Source organism: Dermacentor silvarum, chromosome 3 (assembly GCF_013339745.2).
Source record: "Dermacentor silvarum isolate Dsil-2018 chromosome 3, BIME_Dsil_1.4, whole genome shotgun sequence".
Lineage (NCBI taxonomy): Eukaryota > Metazoa > Arthropoda > Arachnida > Ixodida > Ixodidae > Dermacentor > Dermacentor silvarum.
Window position 1 is genome coordinate 196651157 of NC_051156.1, and position 21985 is coordinate 196673141.

Genomic DNA, 21985 nt, shown 5'->3' on the forward strand with positions numbered 1-21985 from the left:
TTTCAGCCGGGGATAGTTCATCAAATCACTAATACTTACTATAATAATTAAATCATAATTTGTAATTTGAATAACATTTGTTTTTCATGCAGGTGTACACTAGAACCTGGTTCATGCGTTAAGGGAAAAAAATGCGAGAAAAAACTGCTTCCGAAAAAATTGGTCAGCGACTGAAAATGAATTCTTAGCTCATGTGTTTATCAGCTACTATGTCAGTGACAATGCAACGTGCTCACTGAAACTGTCGATGGTACTCGTTTTTTTTTTTTTTTTTTCAAGTTTATATTTACCTTGAATACCTGAAAAATTCAGAATATTTAAATTTGGACCAAAGTGAATACTGAATAGGATGTTTGACTAGATATTTGAAAAAAAATCAAACGTTCTTGCAAACCTAGTAAATGAATTCTGAATTGTCCAGAAGATCCCATTATTTATTATCTTTTCTTTGGCTCCAGTGGCTGCGGCTGGTGGTCAGCCGGTGATGGGTTCGCCCATCACATTACAGATCCAGCCGCCGGCCCACGGGACCGGTCCTGCACGGGTGGCTGTGCCATTTGGCATTGGCCGCATTGTGCAGACCACAACAGGCCAGCATTTGCTGCTGACGCCTGCCCAGCAGACACCGCAGACCATGCCTGACGGCACTACGGCTGTGCAGCAGCATCAGACGGTCATGCTGGCCACGTCTGCTGGCCAGACTGTGGTCAGGACCACGACGGGTGAGAGCACTCTCACTGTCGGCGTCTTTGCCTGGGAAGGCGCCTGAGCAGAATTGAATATTATTGCCAATAGCATTCCCTGCGTTGCCAGACAAATTTATTTCCGAATGTCTAACCTAATAAAAAATATCGGCTGATCTCGTGGGTATGTGCCACTCTTCATTGAACTTTTTTGATCGCCAACTTGGGTCGCTGCGTATGCGGCACCAGGTGTGCGGACATTGCGGAGGCGACGTTAGATGGTGCAGCCTGTCCGGAGGGGAGCGTTAGAGTTACGTTCGTATTTCTAATTTCTAAGGTCACCGCGTATGAGCTCTGCATGAATTATTATTTGTTAGCTATTGGTGTTGTCCAATTTCACACCCCAGCTACGGTTCCCTATGAGAAACGGGAACTAATCTCGAAGGCTATGCTTTTGCTTGTGGCGTGTTGATATTATGTACTCCGCAAAGGGAAATGCAACAGTGATGCCTCTGATGAGCCAGCATAGGGTTTCCTGCTCATTTTGATGGCCTGTCGATGGTTTGCCACATTGATATGTGGCATGGGAACAGCAGTAAATTACGTGCATGGCTTTGCACTGTCGCTAATGCAAAAGTGTGTGATTGATGGGATCATACTAGATTGGCATGTTGGTTTGTTGGCTGCGGTCCAAGTAAGCGAAGCTGTTGGCCAAAATGCACATCCAGGGCCGCGATTTTGTAGAGATGCCTTATGACTTATTCTATACTAGTCTTATCATCCACTGCTCACGGCCTGCTGATCCCGTTGATAACTCGAGCGGACCGTCGCTCCGACCACTGACAAAGCGCGATAAGCGCGAAAAGGCATTGTTACCAGAAAGGCATCGCCACAAAATAGCGGCCCATAGTATGCTGTTTCAGGCTGGTCTTTGCTGATTACATTTGCTGACCGATTTTTAGGACACGGGAGTGACTGCATGCGGACGCAGACTCCGCTACTGCAGCAGTTAGTCTAGCCTGTGTTGTGATCACATGCTCGATTGCTGATGAGGTCTGTGTGTTTGAACATACTGGCAGTAAACTTCCTCCAATGGCTTTTTGTGCCAGCCACACCACCGTAAGTAGGTAAATTGTTGTCACACTTGTACTGCTCAGTATTTAGAGCTTTTTTGTTTATTATCGGCACCAATAATTTTCATTTTTCATTTGCACCTAGTTTAGGGCAAAACTTATTCTGAAAGACTACAAATATAGGTGTGACTGACTTTCCATAGCCTGATGTTCTGGAGCCGTTGATTATATGGACCTACCAGTGCAGTGATTTAGAACTTATACATAATGGTATCCAAAACTTCGGTTGTCATTATGTGAATATTTCATAAATACATTTAATAAATATTAGCAGTGCCGATTCTTGAATATACAGTAGGTTGACAGTGTATCTACAGAACAAAGCCTGTGAATCTTCTTAAACCTCAGCATCTTGAGTTAATCAAGCTATATGTAGTACAGTCAAACCCGGTATTATCGAACTCGAAGGGGACTGCAAAATAGTTCGATATAAGAATAATTAGATTTATTTTAGAAATATTTTATGCAAAAATTTTCAAGGGGATTTTACAGTCATTCGTTATACAGTTAAACCTCGATATACCAAGCTTCAATAAAACGAAATTCTCGATATAACGAAGTATTTACGTTTTCATAACCTCTTGTCCATAGAACACCATGTATTTAGAACCTCAATATAACTAATTGTGTTTATACGCAATTTCACTATAATGAAATTTTATTGCTGCCGCAAAGGAATACTGTGACAATAAATTGTAACTTACGCGGATGCAGATGGTTATATGAATGATTTATAAGCGGCGGCTTCCGAACGCACCTCTCAAATCGCCTGCCGTGTGACAAGAGCGACCGCCAAAGTTCTGTATAAAGTCCACGTGCGATAAGATACTATCGCGCGCAATATGTGCTTTACGTGCGAGTGAAAGCGTGCGAGTGTGAGACAAGAAAGATGGTGGCTTCACAAGTGCCGCCTTCCCATGGGATCAAAGGGAAAGAGGGGGAGGGGGGAGAGCTCGTAACGCAATCAAGCACGAGCGAGGGGGTGGCAGGGTAAGTAAGCGCGCTTCTCGGCATTGGCTGCGCATGGCTGTAAGCGTGGCTGTGCGCACACACAGCCCTGCATCCTGCTTTAGAGGTAATCTGCCGTGCGTGCAAAGAGTGGGCATGCCGAGATGGCATGGCATCATGTAAGCTGTCTTCCAATACGTTTAGTATTGGAGGTTGCGTAACCTCGAGTTTCGGAGCCCCGTCGAAATGAGAGGGCAGGCGAAGCATTTGCTCCCCGCTGCTGGCACTTTTCATGATAGGTTTGTCCCAGTGTGGGCGACGCTATTAGCCGCTGGGGCGGAGTGGACGCGACGCGAAATCATGGCAGGCTTCGCTTAATTCGTACCGCCGATGTGAAGATGTCGTCGATGTGGCATGAAACCGAATCATTGGTCGCTGACTCCCAAATTCAACCAAATAAATTGTTTTCTCATTTAAATTTTCTTTTTTCGATAGCCCAATAATTTGAAAAGTTTGGCGGCCCATTTTCTTGTAAGAAAATTCGATCGGCGACTGTACTTCTTTGCATAAAAGGTCGAATTTCAATACAACGAAATTTCGATATAACGAAGCAAATTGCCCGTTATATCGAGGTTTAACTGTATCCGGGTTCAGTATAACCGGGTTCGACTGTATTTCTTGGCTACAATTAGTATTTTGCACATTCTAATCTTGGCAATTCTGCAAGTGTTCTGTGCCTCATGTCTTGTGCCACTGTCTCGCAGCGCTGAGCCAGATGGGACGGGTTGTGACCAGTGCTGCGGGCAGTCCTGCTTCAACTCAAGTCTCGACGATCGCTGGCGCAAAGCCAGTTGTGCGCGTTGCACCTCTGAATGTGAACAGTCAGGCGACGCATGCGGGAGTGACGAAAACTGGTACGTAGAGTGAATCTACATCACAATGGTAATGCAAAGTGTTCTGATGCAGCATTACTGGACTAACTTAACCAACCAGTGTGCATATTTTGATATTTTCTTTAAATTTCTAAAATTTTTTTAGGGTGTGTGTACGTGTGTCCGTGCGTGCATGCATATGTGAATATAGATTTAAGGCTTGCACTCTTCAAGTAACTGTTTATTTAGATTTAGGGAGTATGTAATAAGGCACGAGGGAAGGTTCTAAAGAAATTTGGATTGAGGCTATGGGACAATAAACTAAACATTTGAGGGTAAAATTTATTTATGGCATGTTAGAAAATACTCTCAGAAGAAATTAACATGTGAAAAATGCAGTCTTAATTGCATACAAGTACTGGTTGTAGAGCCAGAAATGCCTCTCCTTGATTGGCTTTATTGGAAAAAGTGACTTGTGTATGAAGGTACAGTTGAACCTCGATATAGCGAAGTTGTACTTGCTGTGAAAAACTTTATGTTGAAGTTTGACTGTAATACGAATGCAGCTTCTGTGCCTTATTGGCGGCTTCTTCGCGCTGCATGGTTGCTTCTGATTGTAGCACATGATGGTTCTTGGCAAATGAAAGTGCAAGTGGCGAATGGAAAACAAACGCTCAACTCTGTGCATATGCACTAACTCTTTAGTTGTCACTTCCCTTGTTCAACCACTGTTGATCACTTTTAAGCCTTGATATTTCTGTGGACTTCAGTCTTATTTTGAGTAACAGTATCATGTGATGCATATCTTGTCCTACTTGATCTTTTTTAAAGAATGTGTCATTCCTTCTTTGCAGTAAATGCAAAGACGACTGTCGTTGCTCCCGTGAAGTCATCTGGTGCTACAACGACCGAGTCTTCCAGCCAAAGAAGCCCATTTTACCTGGTGAGTTTATTAGTAGCGAATACTAGAGGGGCATAGTTATGGGCCCGACTACCCTGTCAACCCAACCGAACCAATCAACTCTCGCTTCCTTTCTTTTCGCCTCACAGGACACTCTTGAAAGCCGGCGGCGGCAGCAGCGACGTGAGAAGCTTCGCCTCTTGGGGCACACGAATGCATTGCGCTGTGCGGCGTGCCCCACATACGGTCGAGACCTGGTGGAGGCAGTGACGGTTGTGCACGACACCCGGCCCGTGGTGCGCAGCCCTTGGGGCGGAACGGGATATGTGGCCTGCCTCAATGCACCGTCCCAGGGAGAGACGCAGCTGTGGCGGTACACGCGCACGCTGCGCTCGGTGGTACGCACACCTCCACAGCTGCTGGACGAGCTCAGGGACATGATTGACAGGTGTGTGGTTTTCACTCGAGGTGTGCTTTTTGTGTTGGTGATACTAGCTTATATTTGTTGATGCTGTGTTCTACACCAAGCATGTCTTGTGTGATCATTCTGCAGTTTGTATGCTGGTTGTAAGACGCGTATTTGGTGGCATGGCCAGAGAAACCTTTTGTGCCAGCAGCCCGAGTGCTGCTCTCCATGTTCTCACACTGATGTTAATGCAGTTGTGTTTGCCAGTGCGGTGCGTAAACATTGGCAGATGTCACTGCAAATGGTATACTTTGTGGCTATTATTCTAGAAAGCCACTCAATGTAATAGTTTCTCTAGTGGCTTCAGTGACAATCAAAACAGTGATAGCTGGCCGTTCAGTTCGCACTGTCTGTTGCGTTTCCGTTTAGATTAACTCCAGAAGTGTTGAACGAGCGGCAGCTTTGAGTTATTGGATATCGCTCTGCAATATGCTAACTTCCTGGTTATGTCATATGGTTGAGTAACCACCCCAGAAAGGTGTTGGTCCCCGGTTCATCTCTGAACCATGATAAATTTTTCAACTGCATAACAAGGAACCCGTATGGGTATCCTTGTAGCTACCTGCTACTGTCAGCAAATTACTTTTTGCTTCCATAAAATTACTAGAGAAAACTCTGGTGCTGTGATTGTTCAGCTGCCGTAGTAATAATAGCACAGCTAATTTAGAACATTTAGCTGCTGACCAGATTTACAGATTTATAGAAATGTGAGCATTTAAGAAATGCTGCTTGCCAAGCTGCCTTGAAGTCATTACCCCCATCCTGCTGTGCTTTGGCATGCAGGTTTGTTTTCTCAGTGCCCAAAGTGACCGCTTCGCGGATCGAGATGCGCGTGTCACATCCGTCACCATCCTCCATCAATGCTGAAAGGGTCCTCGAGGAACGACTCAGGGACGAGTTGGGTCCGAAGTGCGCCTTTCTGCACCCCGTCATGTGCAACCTACAGACGCAGTTTCCGGAGCTGCGGCTAATACAGTACGACTGCGGTAAGAATGCCTTTTTAATTTTAATGTCTGTACACTGCTAGCATAAATTGAAACATAGGTAGGTTTTGATTATTGGAGGCAGCTGTTGTGCCTAATTTAGTGCAACATGACATCAGCATATGACAACTTGTTAAACATCTGCAGCGGCACAGCATGGCGTTGGAGCCTGAATCGCAATGTTACACCAGTGACTGTGGAAATATAATTTGTTCCTGATAGATTTGTTCCTGTTAGAATTTTTTGACGTGGCCTTCTTCGTTGTGGGGTCTCACACGTGCTCTTGGGACAAAGGAACGACAACACAGTAGTGCAAACAATCAAAAGGGCATTTATTGCACCTTTCATACACTAGTGCATGCTAGCCGAATTGCTACCCATAGAACATTCGCATGGGCGCACGACAAATCAAGGAAGTCAGACTCACCGCGACCGGATAACGGGCGAATATGTTCGCCCCATGCTATGACCCCATCGCCTAGTCATTCACGTGTACGGTGACGCGAACGGTGGTGATGTTCGGAGGATCAGTGTTCGCCCATACCAGTGTCCAGCTCCTAACTAAGCCTTCTTGGCACGGTCCTGCGAAGTGGGCAGACGCACGCGTGAACAGTCTGTGCGTGCTGCTCGCCGACCCCCAAGCCAAGAGGAACAGCCTTCTCCCTTTTGCGCCCATGTAACCCCCCCGCCGTCAGGTGGCGTTAGCAGCGCAACCCTCGAGCCCTCTCGTAACATCCACGCCGACTGCCGGCGGCGCTTAGCCACGCGGAGAAGCCGGATTACAGGAGACGCAAGCTATGCTGGGGAAAACCACATCAGGGGATGCGTGAGAATCGCGCATCCCCACATTGTGTTAGTAGGGCCACATTAAACTATATTCTCTTGGAACAGAATGTCACTTATGCAATAGCAGTTACAGTTACTTCAGTTACGAAAGAGCAGTTACAAAAGAGCACAGATCTGATTTCATTGCTTGAATGGCACCATCTTCCTTTCTGTGTGTCTTGCAGGCAAGCTCCAGGTTTTGGACAAGCTGCTCTGGCAACTGCGGGGAGGCCAGCACCGGGTGCTGATCTTCACCCAGATGACGCGCATGCTGGACGTCCTTGAGCAATTCTGAACTACCATGGCCACACGTACCTGCGGCTGGACGGCAGCACGCGTGTGGACCAACGACAAGCTCTGATGGAGCGCTTCAACGCAGACCGACGTATCTTCTGCTTCATCCTGTCCACCCGGTCTGGAGGTATTGGCGTCAACCTGACAGGAGCAGACACGGTGGTCTTCTACGACTCGGACTGGAACCCCACTATGGATGCCCAGGCCCAGGACCGGTGCCACCGCATTGGCCAGACAAGAGATGTTCACATCTACAGGCAAGTTGGTGTTGTGTCTGGGACATTTATTTATTGAATACCTCAAGGGCCCCCTGGGCAGAGGCAATACATGTGGCAGTACGTGGCTGATAGTAAAAGTTACTTAGGATGGCTTGAGTAATGAATTTCTTCAATGGCATCCTTGAGTGATAAGAACAGAATTCCAGTTCTTGGCTGTGCATAGAAGGAACTGCTGTTGGTATGATATCGGGCACGAGGCAGGTACACAGCATATGGACAGCTGTTACGTGACATACGGTGTGCTCGTGTGATAACCTGTGACTGCACATGACTAATGAAAAGAAAAGCTTATTATTAAAAAAAGGCAGAGCCAGGCATATGGCAGCCGGAAGCAAGGATAGGAAGATGTATTTGTTCGCTTAACTCTTTCCCTACCTTAGGGAAAATGGGTGATTTTTGTAGGTTACGCCAAGTTTCTTTTTCTGAAGGTACTACTGCACTCAGTATTTCGTGTAATATGTACATAAACAAAAAGAATGAATGCACTTTTCACGCATAAAAGATTTATTAACGAGATGTATGTCATAAAAAAGATAAATTGCCAAAACCAAGATTAGAGAGTTTTAGAATAGAGGCCCCAAACGTTTTGGGGCCCCAAAGAAATAGCGTTGACATCACTGCGCATGCGCGAGACGCTAACTGCATTTGGGTTTTGCGTTGCACCGCTATTTCACTGATTTAGCGGGAGCCCCAAAAGCTGCCCTAAAAGCTTTGAGTCAACAAACATGGCGGCACCTATCGAAGCGGCGGCTCTCCGAGTACCAACGTGGGCTTCATTCGTGGTAACGCGTGAAGTTCGTCAGCTAGGAGAAGTGACTGCGGTTATCGCTTTCTCTCAAGTATCGTGTGTAATGAAGATTGATTCATTAGACACCGCTGATTCCGAATTAGATTGTCGATTTCATAGCTCGTAGGCCTAACGTGGATTAGCTTGGCTGGTGAAGGCTCGTCAAGTTGGTTACTCAAAATTAAGCGCAACAAATCGCTTGTTGCTAATAAAATAACTTCTCAATTGTAATGAAACACAAAACCACGAAAATCAAAATTACTCTTCTTATCATAAAACGGTATAGTTTATTTTAATATTTATAATAGTTTTTCTTGGACACCGTAGTGGCGCTGCAAGCGCAAGACGCTATTCGTAAACGCAAAGCCCTATTCTAAAACTCTTCACTCCTGCATGCCCCAACGCTAACACCCGCAAAGCTCTTTGGGGCCCCAAACTTTTTGGGCCCCTATTCTAAAACTCTCTATTGTGGGATAAAATGGAACAAAGTGTATCTACTAAGAAAAAAAGTTACGGAAATTAGGAGATATACAATATGTATTGCAGTCTAATAGGCGCTAGCTCAGAAAAAAATAAAAAATTTTCATTAAACAGGCATTCCGCTACAAAAATTTAGCTGTAAGCACTACAGTTCATCGTGCCGGGCTGCGGCTGCTGATGTTCCGGGCTAGTTTGCGTCGTCGTCACTTTCAGACTTAGTCTGACCAAAAGTCAGCGTCCTCCGACTCACTGCTGCTCGATGGGTTGACAAGATCAGCTGCAGAGGCAGCGGAATCGTGAGATCTGCAATCTCCTGAAGCTTGCGTGCCGCTTCTGGAGCCGGACATTTTTGCTTTCTGCTTTGACGATCACGAAACTCCGGAGCGTATTTAAAAATGGCCGCCAAGCGGGAAGAAAGCGAACTGCTTAGAAAACTAAAATATAGTTCTCGTCCTTCACGTCCGATAGCGCAGTGTGACTGTGAGCGGCACGGAAGGTCATGAAGTCTGCGTTTCAAACCATTGATAGCAGGCTAACGATGCCCAATGGGCGCGGTATGGAAAGAGTGCTGAGATGTCACTATTGTATGAATAGCCGTGAAGAAAGAATTAAGTTGCTCGGTTCTGAAGTGTTTCGTATGTTTTAATTTGGTTAGCTTGGTGTGGCTCAAATGTGCATTCACATACATTCATAGCTGTTTACATAGCTACTGTTGTAGCTGCATAGCTGTTTCATAGCTTTATAGCTGTAGTAAAAAGTTACTGTGTTACCTCTTGCCATTATAGTCCTCACGCCGTCGTGCCAAAAGTCTTATGAGACAGCAGTACTTTAGTATGACACATTGCAATGCTGTCATCATGTCATGCCAGAGGTTCGAGCTGTTTAACAGTACACAATTTTGTTTGCGAATTTGTGCTAGCTTTGCTACAAGGCCTCGAGGTTGCCTTTGGAAGAGCATGAGAATCTTGTCGTAGTTGTAGACTGCTGTGATAGACATCGGGCCAGTTTTTGATGCAGTGACGATGGTGGAAATGACAATAATACAGTAGAACCCTGCTGTTAGTTCCCGGATGCTGCGTTTTCCTGGCTGTTACATCGTTTTTCGCCAGTCCCTGCTTAGCTTCCTATAGAACCTAATGCATTGGTAACCCCGCTGTTGCGTTGCAACTGTGGAACTGTTCGTTCCTGCATCATGCTTTGCGAACTGCCACCCCGTGCCGGCCCGAGCGGCCATGTTGACGTTTCATGTCGCTTGACTTGGTGACCTGATGATGAAATTGGCCGCCCAAAGTGCCGGGGGTGACACCTATGACGTACTTTCGGTTTCCGCCAGCAAAAGCATGGCCTTTGAGATCTTATTTGCTATTTAAGGTTGTTGTCTATGACGCATTGGCGCCCTAAAATTGGTTCTGGTGCATAGATGTTCTGTATAAACATCAAAACTGAGGTGTCGTTCCATCTTATGAAAAAACTAGCCCGAAAAAGATATCGACGAGCAAGAAATGACAAACACGTGCACTGTGTTTGTCGTTTCTTGCTCGTCCATGTCTGTTTCTTGCTAGCTTTTTGTTACGACGGTTCCGCATAAAGTCCAAAGGCGATAATTCCGTTGCCGCGTGCCGTATGCTGTATGTGCGAGTGAAAGTGTGCAAAGTGCGCTGACGATCGTGGCTAAATCTCGCGTGCGCAAGAAAGAAAAGCGGGTAGGAAGCCTGCCTTCTTTCGTCGCGCTCGAGGCACTGGGGGCGAGGGAGAGGGAGGGATAGCGGGCATGAAGCAGACAACTGCAGTTGCAATCTTGCGCACTGCCACAGCAGCAACCAATAGGGAGACGCCTTTCAGCATGCCAGCCAATCGGAGGCCCGCTTTGATCGGAGGGCCTGTGTGACCACCTCTAGTAGACAGACCCGCACTTCTTTTGTGTTTGTGTGTTTGTTACAAGATGGCGACGACCAAAGAATTGAAAAGCGGAACGACGCAACTTTTGAGCTTTCGAACGACACCAAGATGGCGGTGCTTCGGTGGCAGGAAAGGCGAGATATGGCTCCATGAACTGTGGTGATTTTGCGCGATTTTTAACTAAATTAGAAATGTCATGAAAGTGAAATGTAAACTTTTTGTTATGACGTTATTGGGTAGTGTCAAGTGTAACCTGCCAGTGCTTCGAAATGGCTGCATTTAGATTTAAGGAAGTGGTTCCATTCAGTCATTTTTATGGATGTAAAAGGTTTGTAACAGAAGTTGTCGAATATTCTCTGTGAATGTTTAAAAAATGTTTCTCGGTCTCGGCCCGTCTTAGTGTGCTGGCTTGTCCTGTCATAGTTTTGGACTGTGTTAGCTGTTTGGAGGCAGTGTAAGATGATCTGGTTGTCCCACTTTGAAAGCTCCTGCGTTGCTGTGATATTTCAAAAACGGTCAGCCTATTCATTACTTGTACCCGATACGGCTGGCTATGTTTTCGGTAGCTTAGCGGCTGCATCAATGAAGTGTGTTTTATTGTTTTGTTTTGTCCAGGTTGATAAGTGAGAGAACAGTTGAAGAAAACATCCTGAAGAAGGCAAATCAGAAGAGAATGCTCGGTGACTTGGCAATTGAAGGAGGCAACTTCACCACAGCCTTCTTCAAGCAGGTATGGAGGCATTAGTTTCTACCTGCACATTAATTTAGGCTCGAGGAAGGCTAGCATTGTTTTCTGTAATGCTGCCGCTGTTAAGTTTTGATTTTGTACTGGAAAGTTTCTCCAAGTTTTGATAAATTTTGATGTCGTGCAGAAAAGTAAAGTATTTCCTTTTGGAATGTTAATTTCAACACAGTTAGTTTTATTTTTCAGATGTACAGTTTTGGCATTGTAAGCTTGTCGCATACGAACATTTCCTGTCGCCCTTGTGAAAGTGCATTTATCGGGTACAGAACCCAATGTACCATAATGTTGAAATAAAATGAATGAATGAATGAAAGTTGTCTACACCAAAGTGGACAGTGACCGGGAATGTTTGCAGAGTGCATGAGTGTCATTGACACAAAAAAGCAGCAGGCCTGTTCACTGAAGTTTGCTTCATGCAATGGTAGTAGGAGGATGTGCAACCTTGCCTGTGCTTTTTTCAGAACACCCTGAAGGACCTGTTTGGAACTGACTTTGGCCTAGCACTGGCTGAGAAAAGTGAAGAGTCGCAGAAGGAAGACAGACCGACTGAGCCAGAGAGGCCTGAAAAGTTCTCCTCTGTGGAGTTTGAGAAGGTAAAAGTCTGCTGCTGACAGTGTGACTTGCTGAAATCAGTCTGTCTACAAAAAATTGCTTAGTGGTAGAGCTCAATTGTTAGGAGGAGCGGTGGAAAGAGGACTGGACCCCCTGACACAGTCGACATTGAGTTAGAACAGTTTGCCACGTAATTGACATCTTTTCATTTATCTTTATTTTGTGGAGTCATTTAGCTGCTCAAATTATAAAATGTACGAAAGCTGAAAATGAAAGTAACATGCTATAGGTGCCAGAAGTTTTAACAGGATGACGATCATTAGAAAAAAAAAGTTTAACAGTCGATACTCGCCACGACGTTATACGTGACTTGAAAATACCTTCTATATTATGGATATTCGTTGTAAGCGTATATTTGTTGCATGCAGATATAATCAATAAACATTTTAGATTTAGTTTGTTGCACAATTCCTTATGTATTTAATATCATGGTTAGACTGTATAGTGTTGTGTGGCTTTCTCTGGTTTCAAGCAAAAGTTCAACTTTTTTTGTGGAACTCGTGCACCATAAGCTCTAGACTTCAACTGTATATTGTGTTTGGCCCCTTTATTCATTATATCATGTAGGCGTAAATTAGATGTTGGCAGTGAGTAGGTGGGTCCAAAGCCTAATGCTGTTTTTAAAAGTATGCACTCAAGCTTTCACCCTTTGGGGCATATCTTGTCCCTAAACAATAAACATAATTTATCTTACTTGTATTTCCTTTCTCGCAAACTGCGCTTGGTACTTTCCTGTGAAGATTGCTATGTTGTGCTGATAATGCGCGTGCTCATTGTGATCTAGTACCTGCAAGTACCAAGTGCACAGAGTTTGAGAAAGGAAAGGCACAGACAAGATGGATTATTGTTCGAGGACGAGATAAGCTCCAAAGGGTGCAAACTTTTCCTATAGTGTGGTCGCACTAATGCTTGGCCAGTGGCTTTGCTTGATTTCTTGCTGGATGCTGTTGCAGGCGCTCGGCATGGCAGAGGAAGAGCTGGACGTTCAGGCTGCCCACACGGCTCGTGCTGAAGCGGCCGCTGAACTGGCAGAGTTCGACGAGTCCATCCCATTGGACACCGACAGCCGGGATGAGGACAAGTCCCAAGCCGAGGAGGAGCTGGACAAGCTCATGGATCAGGCAAGTGTAGTGCAGAGCCTTTCGCAACTTTTACAATGAAGCTGTCAAGGGAAGGTCCGAAACTGTTTCCGTGGGCGGTGAAGGCTGGCGTGCAGCAGCGTTGTCAATATAAAATTTAAATACAGTAGGCTCTGTAAATACAATATAAAATGTAAATACAGTTGGTCGATGGTCACGGGCATTATTTTTCGTACATGCTGCGCCTGCTGTCTCAGTCATCTCGGTGGTCTGTTTATTTTTTATTTATTCTCTATCAACATGTGATTCTGTTGGTACGCATGATTTGGCTGCTTTGACATGTGGACACGCCAGGAAAAAGAGAAATGAGTCATTTTCGTACACGCCACACCTGCCGTCTCTTTTTTTTTTCCCTTCCTCAATTTACGCGCGATTGTTGGTGCACGCGGTTTGGCTATTTTGGCCGCTTTGACACGTGTAGCCAGGCAGTCATCTTTATTTGCGACTGTTAGTGATATAACGCAAATGTTCAGCTAGAAGTAATAAAGGCAGCGGATATTTTCCGGCATGGACAAGCAAAAAGTATGAATTAACCGAATTAACACAATGGCGCAGTTTGAATCAAGTGGCTTTAAATACATTGGAAACATAGCGGGCCAACCAAGAATTTGAAATTTGTTCGAATTAATCGAAAGTTTGAATTATCAGTTTGAATTATCACGAGTCTACTGTACCACGCAATGTGTGTCGGAGCCTCGAATTTGCTTTGAAACATAATGGTAAATGATGATAAAATAAAAAATTACCTTGGGTCTCTCTCATTCGAGAAAACAACTTATATGCGCATTCTTTTTTAACCAATAACTCAGTGATTTTTGTTTCTCATGTCGCATTATGCCAGCTCAATGTTGGAGCCGTCTGAGACCTCCTATAGAAATCTTTTGCTAGTGGTTTCTACGGCTGTTGTGGTGAGAGCTGATGCAATGGTGCTGCAACACTGCCTGCATATTTTTTAAACCACCCCCTTCCGTACGTTCGTCTACCGAATTTTCATGTTGCTAGGTTGGCAGAGGTATGCCCTTCCATTACTTAAAAGGCTGTGCTACTGTACGTAGCACAGCCGTTTAAGTACTGAACCACACACAGAACACGAGTTCTTTGTGGATGCACAGCTTTTTTCTGTTTTTGTTTTGCAGTGATATTCACCGCCCTAATAAAAGTGCCTGCCAGCAAACAGGAACTAGATATGCAGTGCCAGTTGAGAGCCAAAGTAAAAGCCAGATTGTGTGCGTTTTGTTGAAGAAATGCATGGGAGGAAATAAACTATATTCAGTAAGGCTGGTTGCTTGGGCTTGTTGGTATGGCATCTTCAGATTGTACCTGCAAGGCGCACACAGAGAAGTATGGACACAGTAAAATGATTAACACAGAATTGTGCATTCGTGTTTCTCTGCCTGCATGTCTCTGTCTGCATGTGCTTTGCAGGTATGTTGCAAGATGATTCGTTTCCTTTTGTACAAATGAAATGTCTATTCCTAACAGTGTGTTTATCCCACTTTCTTCTTTGGCATAACAGCTTACACCTGTTGAGAGGTATGCCATGCAGTTCCTTGAATCCCTTCAAGAACCACTGACCCTTGAACAGTTGAAGCAGGCAGAGGTGAGTGAACTTGTTGAGTTGCTTTTCAGACATCAGGTGCACTTGGTATGAATAATGCTTGCATGATGTAGAATGAGATGCTGATGAGAAATTTCAAGTCTGTTTCACTGCTCATGAGATATTTGTGGAAAAGAGGAAGCACTGATTTTAAGAGGCTTTGGCTTGTGTTCGGGAGGTGAAGTGCATGGCCAAAGCTGAGGCTTGTCCAGAAGGTCGGATCTGTTTTTAGTGATGGTGAGTGCAAAGCGGACTGGTACCATGATGGCAGACTGGGCTCCCAAACCAGATTAAACTTGTTTGTTTTTGAGAAAAAAGTGTTAGAAGGGCAGCAAGGCAGAATTCGTAGTCTAATACAGTCGCACTCCTTTATAACAAGGTACTTGGGGCCTCCAAAAATATTGTTATGCAGGTCACTAGTTGTAAAGGTCGCACACTGCACAGCTCACAATAGAACCGGTACAGAATTATTTCTTCATGATGCATGTCGTTTCGTTGTAGAGGCCTTCATTATAGATGTGCTCGACTATCATCAAGTTGGTTTGTATGCCTCAGGAAGGAGAGTTGTTTTTCTTTTCATGCTGTGGCCTCTGGTTTTGCAGTTGTGTGAACAGATTGCAAGTGCTGATCATCAGAGAGGGCTCGTGTACTGGAACTATGTCATTGCGTATGAAAGCCATGCTTCGTGCTGTTAAAAGGATCAAGGCCTGGAAACGGGTGCCAGTTGTTTGCAGAATGCACTCTCCTCAGTGCGTGCCAGTGCTCATTAGCAAATAGCACGGGGGGTGCCATTAGCTGCATGTTCACGTGTTGGTATTAAAAGCAAAGTTATTTCTTTTCAGTCAATTTATGTAAACGGTTGTGCTGGGTTGCCCTCGTGATGGTTTAAACATTGGCTTACTCTTGTTCGTGCAGTTAAATGCATGAATTTTCCCCATTCTCCTTGAGGACCCTTTCTTTTGGTAATGCGGGCCATGTGCATGGGAGGGTTATATGCGAAGGAGTAAAAATTCGATTCCTTGTGAAATAATACATATTTAAAGGGTTCCATTTCTTTATTGCAGGAGGAGATCGAGGCTCAGAAGAAGGACTGGGAGCTGGGCCGCCTCAAGGCCATCAAAGAGGAGGAAGAGCGGCGTGCTGGCTACCGAGACGACGAGGAGGCTCCTGCCCTGGTGTACTCTCGCGAGGATGCCTACACGCAGGTGCCTAAGAGCGGTCGCGAGCGCAGATCATCACGTGGTGGTGGGGCCAAGGGTGGGGCTACTGCTGCTGTGCGCCAGGTGAACGGCACGGCGGCTGTGCCCAAGCGCACCAGTAAGCGGCGGGCGGCGGCTGCAGCGGCCGCTGCCGTCTCTTCTACAGCCGATAAAGTTGTGCAGGAGGAAGTGTCGGCTCCCCTGAAGAAAAAGCGAGCCGTGTCGCCAGTGCAGAACCATCGACATCACCAGCCATTGTTGCCACTGGAGACGACGGCGCACCAACGTACCCGCCAAAAGTTGAGCGTAGGCTCCAGCAAAACGTTACATTCTTCTGCAGTGGAACAAGAGGAGGCACAGTCAACCGTAGTTAATAAGTATCCTCTTGAGCATAAGAAACAGGTTACTGCAAAGGTCAAGAATGCCGACAAACTCCAGTCGCCATATGTCAAACAGCTGCTGCATGCCACTGCTGATAAGACAAAGGTCACGGATAGGAGTGCAGCCACTGTGAAATCGCCATCTGTTCCAGCTGCTGAAAAGGCAAAGGTTACAGATGAAAAGGCAAAGGTTACAGATAAGAGCGTCAGGCTGCTGCCTCCTCATTCAGCTGATAAGGCACAGGTTAGAGACAACATGCCAGCTGTTAAGCTGGATCCTCTTCCAGCCACTGATAAGACAAAAGCGGTGGACAAAAATGCGTCGGCCGTCAAACTGCCACCTCATCCCACTATAGACAAGGTTGTGCTTGGCGAGAAAGACCTGTCTGTTGAGTGCACGTTGCCAGTCATGAAGGTTTTGCCGGCAGGTCTTGCAGAGAAATCTAATGTCCCAGCAGAGGTGTCCCGACCTGCCGGTAAAACACAGATGCTAGAGAAGGCATTGCGTATGGGCAGCAAGAGCACAGCGCCAACTACGAATGTTCCCCTCTCCGAACCTGTTGGAAATCATATTGGTGGTGCTCTCGATGCAGAGAAGTCTGCAGCTAACAGCCCCGGAAGGACCAAAATCCGCACGCCAAATTCGTCTGGCTCCTCGCCTGTGGCATTGAAACCATTCTCGAACCCCAATCTGGTCATTAGAACGAGAAGGGCACGAGCTGCTGAGACCGAGCCTGAAGCCATGCCCAAGGCTGTGAAAATGGAGCCAAAGCAGTCGCCTAAGTGGGAAATCGAGCCCATGCCTGATCCCAAGCCACCTTCGACTGCGGAAGTTCCAGAGCCGGAAGCAGCGCTTGAGGAACAAACAGTCTTTGAGGAGGTTGTCACAGAGGCAGCAGCTGCACTTGATGGTGGGCAGGGGGAGATGGTCGAGGAAACAATTGAAGAAATAATCGTTGACGAGAGTGTTGAGGAGATGGCTGTGGCAGAGTGCGTCGAGGAGGTGGCTGTGGAAGAGTGCGCTGAACAGATGGCAGTGGAAGAGTGCGCTGAACAGATGGCAGTGGAGGAGTGTGTTGAGGAGATAGCAGCGCAAGAGCATGTTGAAGATGGCGTGGATGAGGGGGCTGTAGAAGAGGTGGTGCTAGGTGGAGCGGAGGGGGAACTGGCTCAGGCCGAGGAGTACAGGCTAGAGGAAGAACAGGTGTACGAGTTCGTGCTGGACCCAGAGCTTTGCGAAGAGATAGGACCCGACCTCCTGGCAGAATTTGTGTCCAAGCTGACGCCAGAGCTGTTCTCGCGGCTAAGCTTTGCAGGCGAGTCGGATGCTAATGGAGAGGAAGGTGCGGAGGCAAGCACTGTAGAAATCTGCGTCGAAGAGAAGGGGGAAGAAGAGGTACCTGCAGCGATAGCCGCAGAGGAGGAGGAAGGGCAGGCACATGACGTAGAAACTCCTGTTGAAGTTCAGGAGATAAAAGAGGAAAACACTGCAGAGGTACCTGTGGAGGAGGTGGAGGAGAATATCACAGAAATTCCCATTGAGGAAGAAAATGCAGAAGTTATTATAGAGGAGGAGGAGGAGGAGGATGATGATGTTGCAGATATTGACCTTGACTTGGAGCCCTTGCCTGTCCCAGTGTTGGGCGAGGTAGTCATGGATAGCCTTGGTCCAGATTTAGTCCCACCGCCGGCCGAGACCACTGTGGTAATAGAGTCCACCGCCGAGGAGGAAGTGCCCCGACCCAAAACGAGGGGAGGAGGTGGCCGCTCTCGGCGGCGGCACCGGCAGTCCAGAAGCTCGAGGCGTAGCAGGGAGTGAACAACTTGTGCAAAAAATATAGTGTTGTCTCCCAGATGGACTCCCCTACGGAGCATTTGTTGATAACCTTCCGTGTGTCTAGGTAAAGCGGAAGATGCTTTGGGGTTGGGGAAGGGCTGTTCACAGAGGAAGGGATGGGGCATAGGCATCATGCAGTGACTCTGTAAAGTTTTTCATTAGCTCATTCTTTTATTGTTTGTTCCTTCTGTGAAAGGACTTTGTAAATAGCGCGGGTGTGTGTGCGTGCGTGTTCCACGTGTGGAGGACAGTTTGATCAATCTCTGCGGCACGTGTGACCGATCTGTGGTGAAAGTGTGAAGGACTCTAATACTTAGGATCTTTTACAAAAATTTTGAGGAAAAGTGTGGCAGCAACAGCAGAAGCTTTTGCAAAGGGGAGAGCAAGCTGGGTTTGCGGAGTCCACTTGGCTTGGCACCTTGGGTGGCTTAGTAGGTGCGTGCACTGGGAAAAACCTTGAGCTTTAAGGGGGTTGGGGGGGGGGGGGCGTAAGAAAAACTTAATGGGCGGCATCAATTTGTGTGCTCTCGCTCTTTCCTCTCTGCTCCTGGCTCGTTCTCTCTTCAGCCTGTCGGGCCACGTACTTCGCTTTTTTTAGTTACCAACACCCCAATCGTGTTCTGCGAAATATGATTCTACCATCCCCCGTGTACCCCCAGTACCTGCCATCGTGACAAATGAAATGGACGCGCACTTGGTGGCTGTGTGTATAGATTTGTTTTGCAGCCACCGCTGCGCGTCTTCGACGGTAAACTGTTGTTGTTATTTACCCCCGTGTATGCGCGCCAACTGCTCTTTGCTTGTTTCGTACGTGCGGTCTCTTTCTGTGTCTCAATCAAATCTTGCTGCCACATTTAAGCACATTTCGCCGCCCTCATTTTTTTTTCCCCTCCCTCTTTCGGTATTTATGAGCAAAGGGCACACAATGTCACCACCACCTTTTATGTTTTTCTCCTCGCTTGTTTCCCCCTTCCCCCTTTTTTTCCTCTTGTGGCCGAGCTGAGACTTGTTGCCGTGAATGCAACATAAGAGAACTCGTGCGCAGAAGCATGTTGAATAAAAGTCAACTTGATGCACTCTTTCTCTTCGCCTCCGGTGTGTCTCAATTCTTGGGAGAGAGAGAGAGAGGTGTTGAGCACCCTTCTCAGGTTTTGGTGTCGCACTGTGCCACTCTTGCTCCTAAATGCAGCGTTTCTTTTGGTAGAGTTGGCCACCAGGTTTTTTATTTTTTTCACCCCCCCCTATCTTTATAGTTATTTTGGATACCGCTCGCTTCTGCTTTCCCACGCCCAAATAGCTTTTAACTACGCCCCGCAGTCTTTTATTTTCTCCCATTTCTGTTTACCATACACATTTGGCCTAGCATTATTCGCACAAAGTTCTGGTCTTGACGTCCCTTTCTATTCTTTTTTTTCTTCCTTTTTTTTGGGCCAGCTCTGAATTTAAAGCACAAATTTCTTTTGCTCTATCTAATTGTTTGTCCTCCTCTGCTTTTGCTGGATATTTTTTTTTTTAGTGGAGGGGCAGAAATTGAAAAATTTGTTTTAAATTTCGTAGGTGTTGTTACTCCCTTCCTCTCCCCTTTTTATTGTCTGGCACCAAAACTTGAAAAGATGGCCGGGCCACGGATTAGTCCACCTCTACCAAGAGATGAGATGCATTTGGGTGCGAAGAGCAAGACGTGCGAGCGCTTTTGCATCGGCCTTTCCTTATTCCCAGCTCAATTGGCGTCCCTGCCTACTGAGCACTCGTTGAGGGCCTTGTAAATATTGGCAACGTGCATTGTTTGGTACAAATTTAGAGTATGGGACCGAGCACAGAATTGACGGATGAGGGAGGACATACGTCAGCTACTGCTGTCCTTGGAGAGCATCTGTCCTGTGTCCTTTACGGTCCTTAATCAATTTTATGCTTCCATCCTCTGAGCAAAATTTTGGGTTTGACCAACCTTGTGGCATAGCTCTGGTTCTTGGAGAAAAGGAAAGGCTGTTGCATCACGATAATGCCGGAAACTAAAGAAGTATGGTTGGATTTTTTCAGAAGGTAATTGGAACAAATAGGTCATTTCAGCTAGGAATCAAGTGACATTGCTAACCTGAAAATGCCTTGTACTCCAGCGTAAACCAGAACCTTGCTAACATTGCAGAACTAGAAAGCGCTGTTGCAGAGTGGAATAACTTCGGGCAGCTAACAAAGTCAGTCCCTTCAGCTATGGATCAAGTATCGGATGTGTAAAGTCCTTGTGCAACGGGGCAAATGAGAACTATATTGCTGCATGAGAAAGTGCTGTAGGTTAGAACTGCTGAGAGCAATTCTACCTCGGGCAGTCAAAATTCAGTTTCATTGAAGACGCGTCGGCCCCGAGCTGGAAATGCTTTGTAGGTGAAAACTTCAGCAATGTTGCTGTACCAGTGTGTGCTGTAGACCAGAACTTCCAGGACTGTTTCCACTTCAGGCAGTCGAAATCCATAGTTTCATTGAGGATGCAATTGTTGGCACTAGGCTGAAAATATTTCGTAGGTAAGGACTTCACTAATACTGCTGCAACAGCAAGCGCAGTAGATCAGAGCTGCTGAGGGCACCTGAACTACAGGTAATTGATCAAAATTGGTTTCGTCGTCAAGCGGCCAAATGTTACCGCTTAACTTGGAAGTATTGTGTAGGTCCACACTGCAGACCAGAAGCACCAGAAAGCACAGGAGGCTAGAAGCACTCGTAGGCATTTCAACTTGGGGACTCTGAAGAAAATTTTTTCTTAGTCGCTGTTAAATAGATTGGTCACTGTTAAGGTACAAAAGCTTTATTAGCCATAATTTTATCGCTGCACTGCAGTGCTATAAATCGAAACTGGTAATTGTGTTTCAAGTTATGATAATACAAAAATTTTTCTTTGAACATTGGATTTAAGTGTAGGTGCCAAACAATGTATTTTGTTGGTGCCACCGATGAGAATGTCGTTGATTGGATGGAAGAAGGGAAAATGTCTTGGCAAAATTTTGCTTAGTCCTTATTTGATAAAGTGGTCGTAAACATGACTAAAAAAGGGGTAAACATTGTGCTATGGTGACCAGCTTTCTGGTGAACATAGGGACTGCGACAGGGAAGACAAATGAGTTAGGAACTGGTGCATTTTGCCCCCTTGTCCACAGAAGTTTTCTGTATAAAAGCCATGCTTATTCATTTGACATCCTCCAAAAGCAACCACTTCCAGAACAATTTGTCCCATACCCAATCCGCCTTTAATTGCATGGCTACGATGTAGATGCACAGAGAAACTGCAAAGACCTGATGTTCAGCACATTGCATATGCATAATTTCCACTGCAGCATTGTTAAAATAAACGACTCTTCAAGTGTATATCAGATAAAGGGCTGTCTTTGAAAGCCAACTGCAACAAAATATTGCGACTGCGGAAAAAGCCTTGTTTAAAATAGTGCAGATATAAAGGAGCCTTCGTGCAAAATTTGATGTTTAAAATATGAGTGGAAGTGTCGGAAAAAGCTTGCAAAAATAGCTTTCTTTTTTCAATCGAAATTGAAAAAAAAAAACAACAAAAGCATACACACACACACATGCACGCACACAAAAGCACTGCCATTACCATTTGCCAGAAGCGACACATGACCTGGAACATGCGGCTCCTCGGCATGACATTCGATATAAGCTCGGACCACATGTACGCATGTGCTTCAAAATGCACAACCTGAATTCGGCTACTATCCAACGGTCAAGCTACGGCTGGGCAAAGCTGGTCCACACCACAAGCATGGCCAGACTGAGGAGCACACGAGCCTGAACGTGGTGCTCCAGCAGTTATGCCTATAGGTGCTTCTACTCGTACAGTGTAGATACCGTTGCCACCGATACAACTGCATGCTTCGATTGATCTCTCTGGGCAACATAGCTCCAAGCGTGTGGCCAGCCTGC

At 46.0% G+C, this 21985-nt stretch overlaps 1 protein-coding gene across 1 annotated transcript in view; it reads left to right on the forward strand.

Moving 5' to 3' along the window:
• LOC119446425 (helicase domino-like) overlaps positions 1-21985 on the forward strand; it is a 116548-nt gene that overhangs the window by 57939 nt on the left and 36624 nt on the right. The window contains 12 exon segments of the mRNA XM_037710851.2: positions 459-722; positions 3529-3678; positions 4491-4579; positions 4687-4985; positions 5787-5989; positions 6997-7101; positions 7104-7362; positions 11165-11279; positions 11756-11887; positions 12860-13027; positions 14562-14645; positions 15707-15847. Of these exon segments, the coding sequence (XP_037566779.1) occupies positions 459-722; positions 3529-3678; positions 4491-4579; positions 4687-4985; positions 5787-5989; positions 6997-7101; positions 7104-7362; positions 11165-11279; positions 11756-11887; positions 12860-13027; positions 14562-14645; positions 15707-15847 (2009 nt within the window).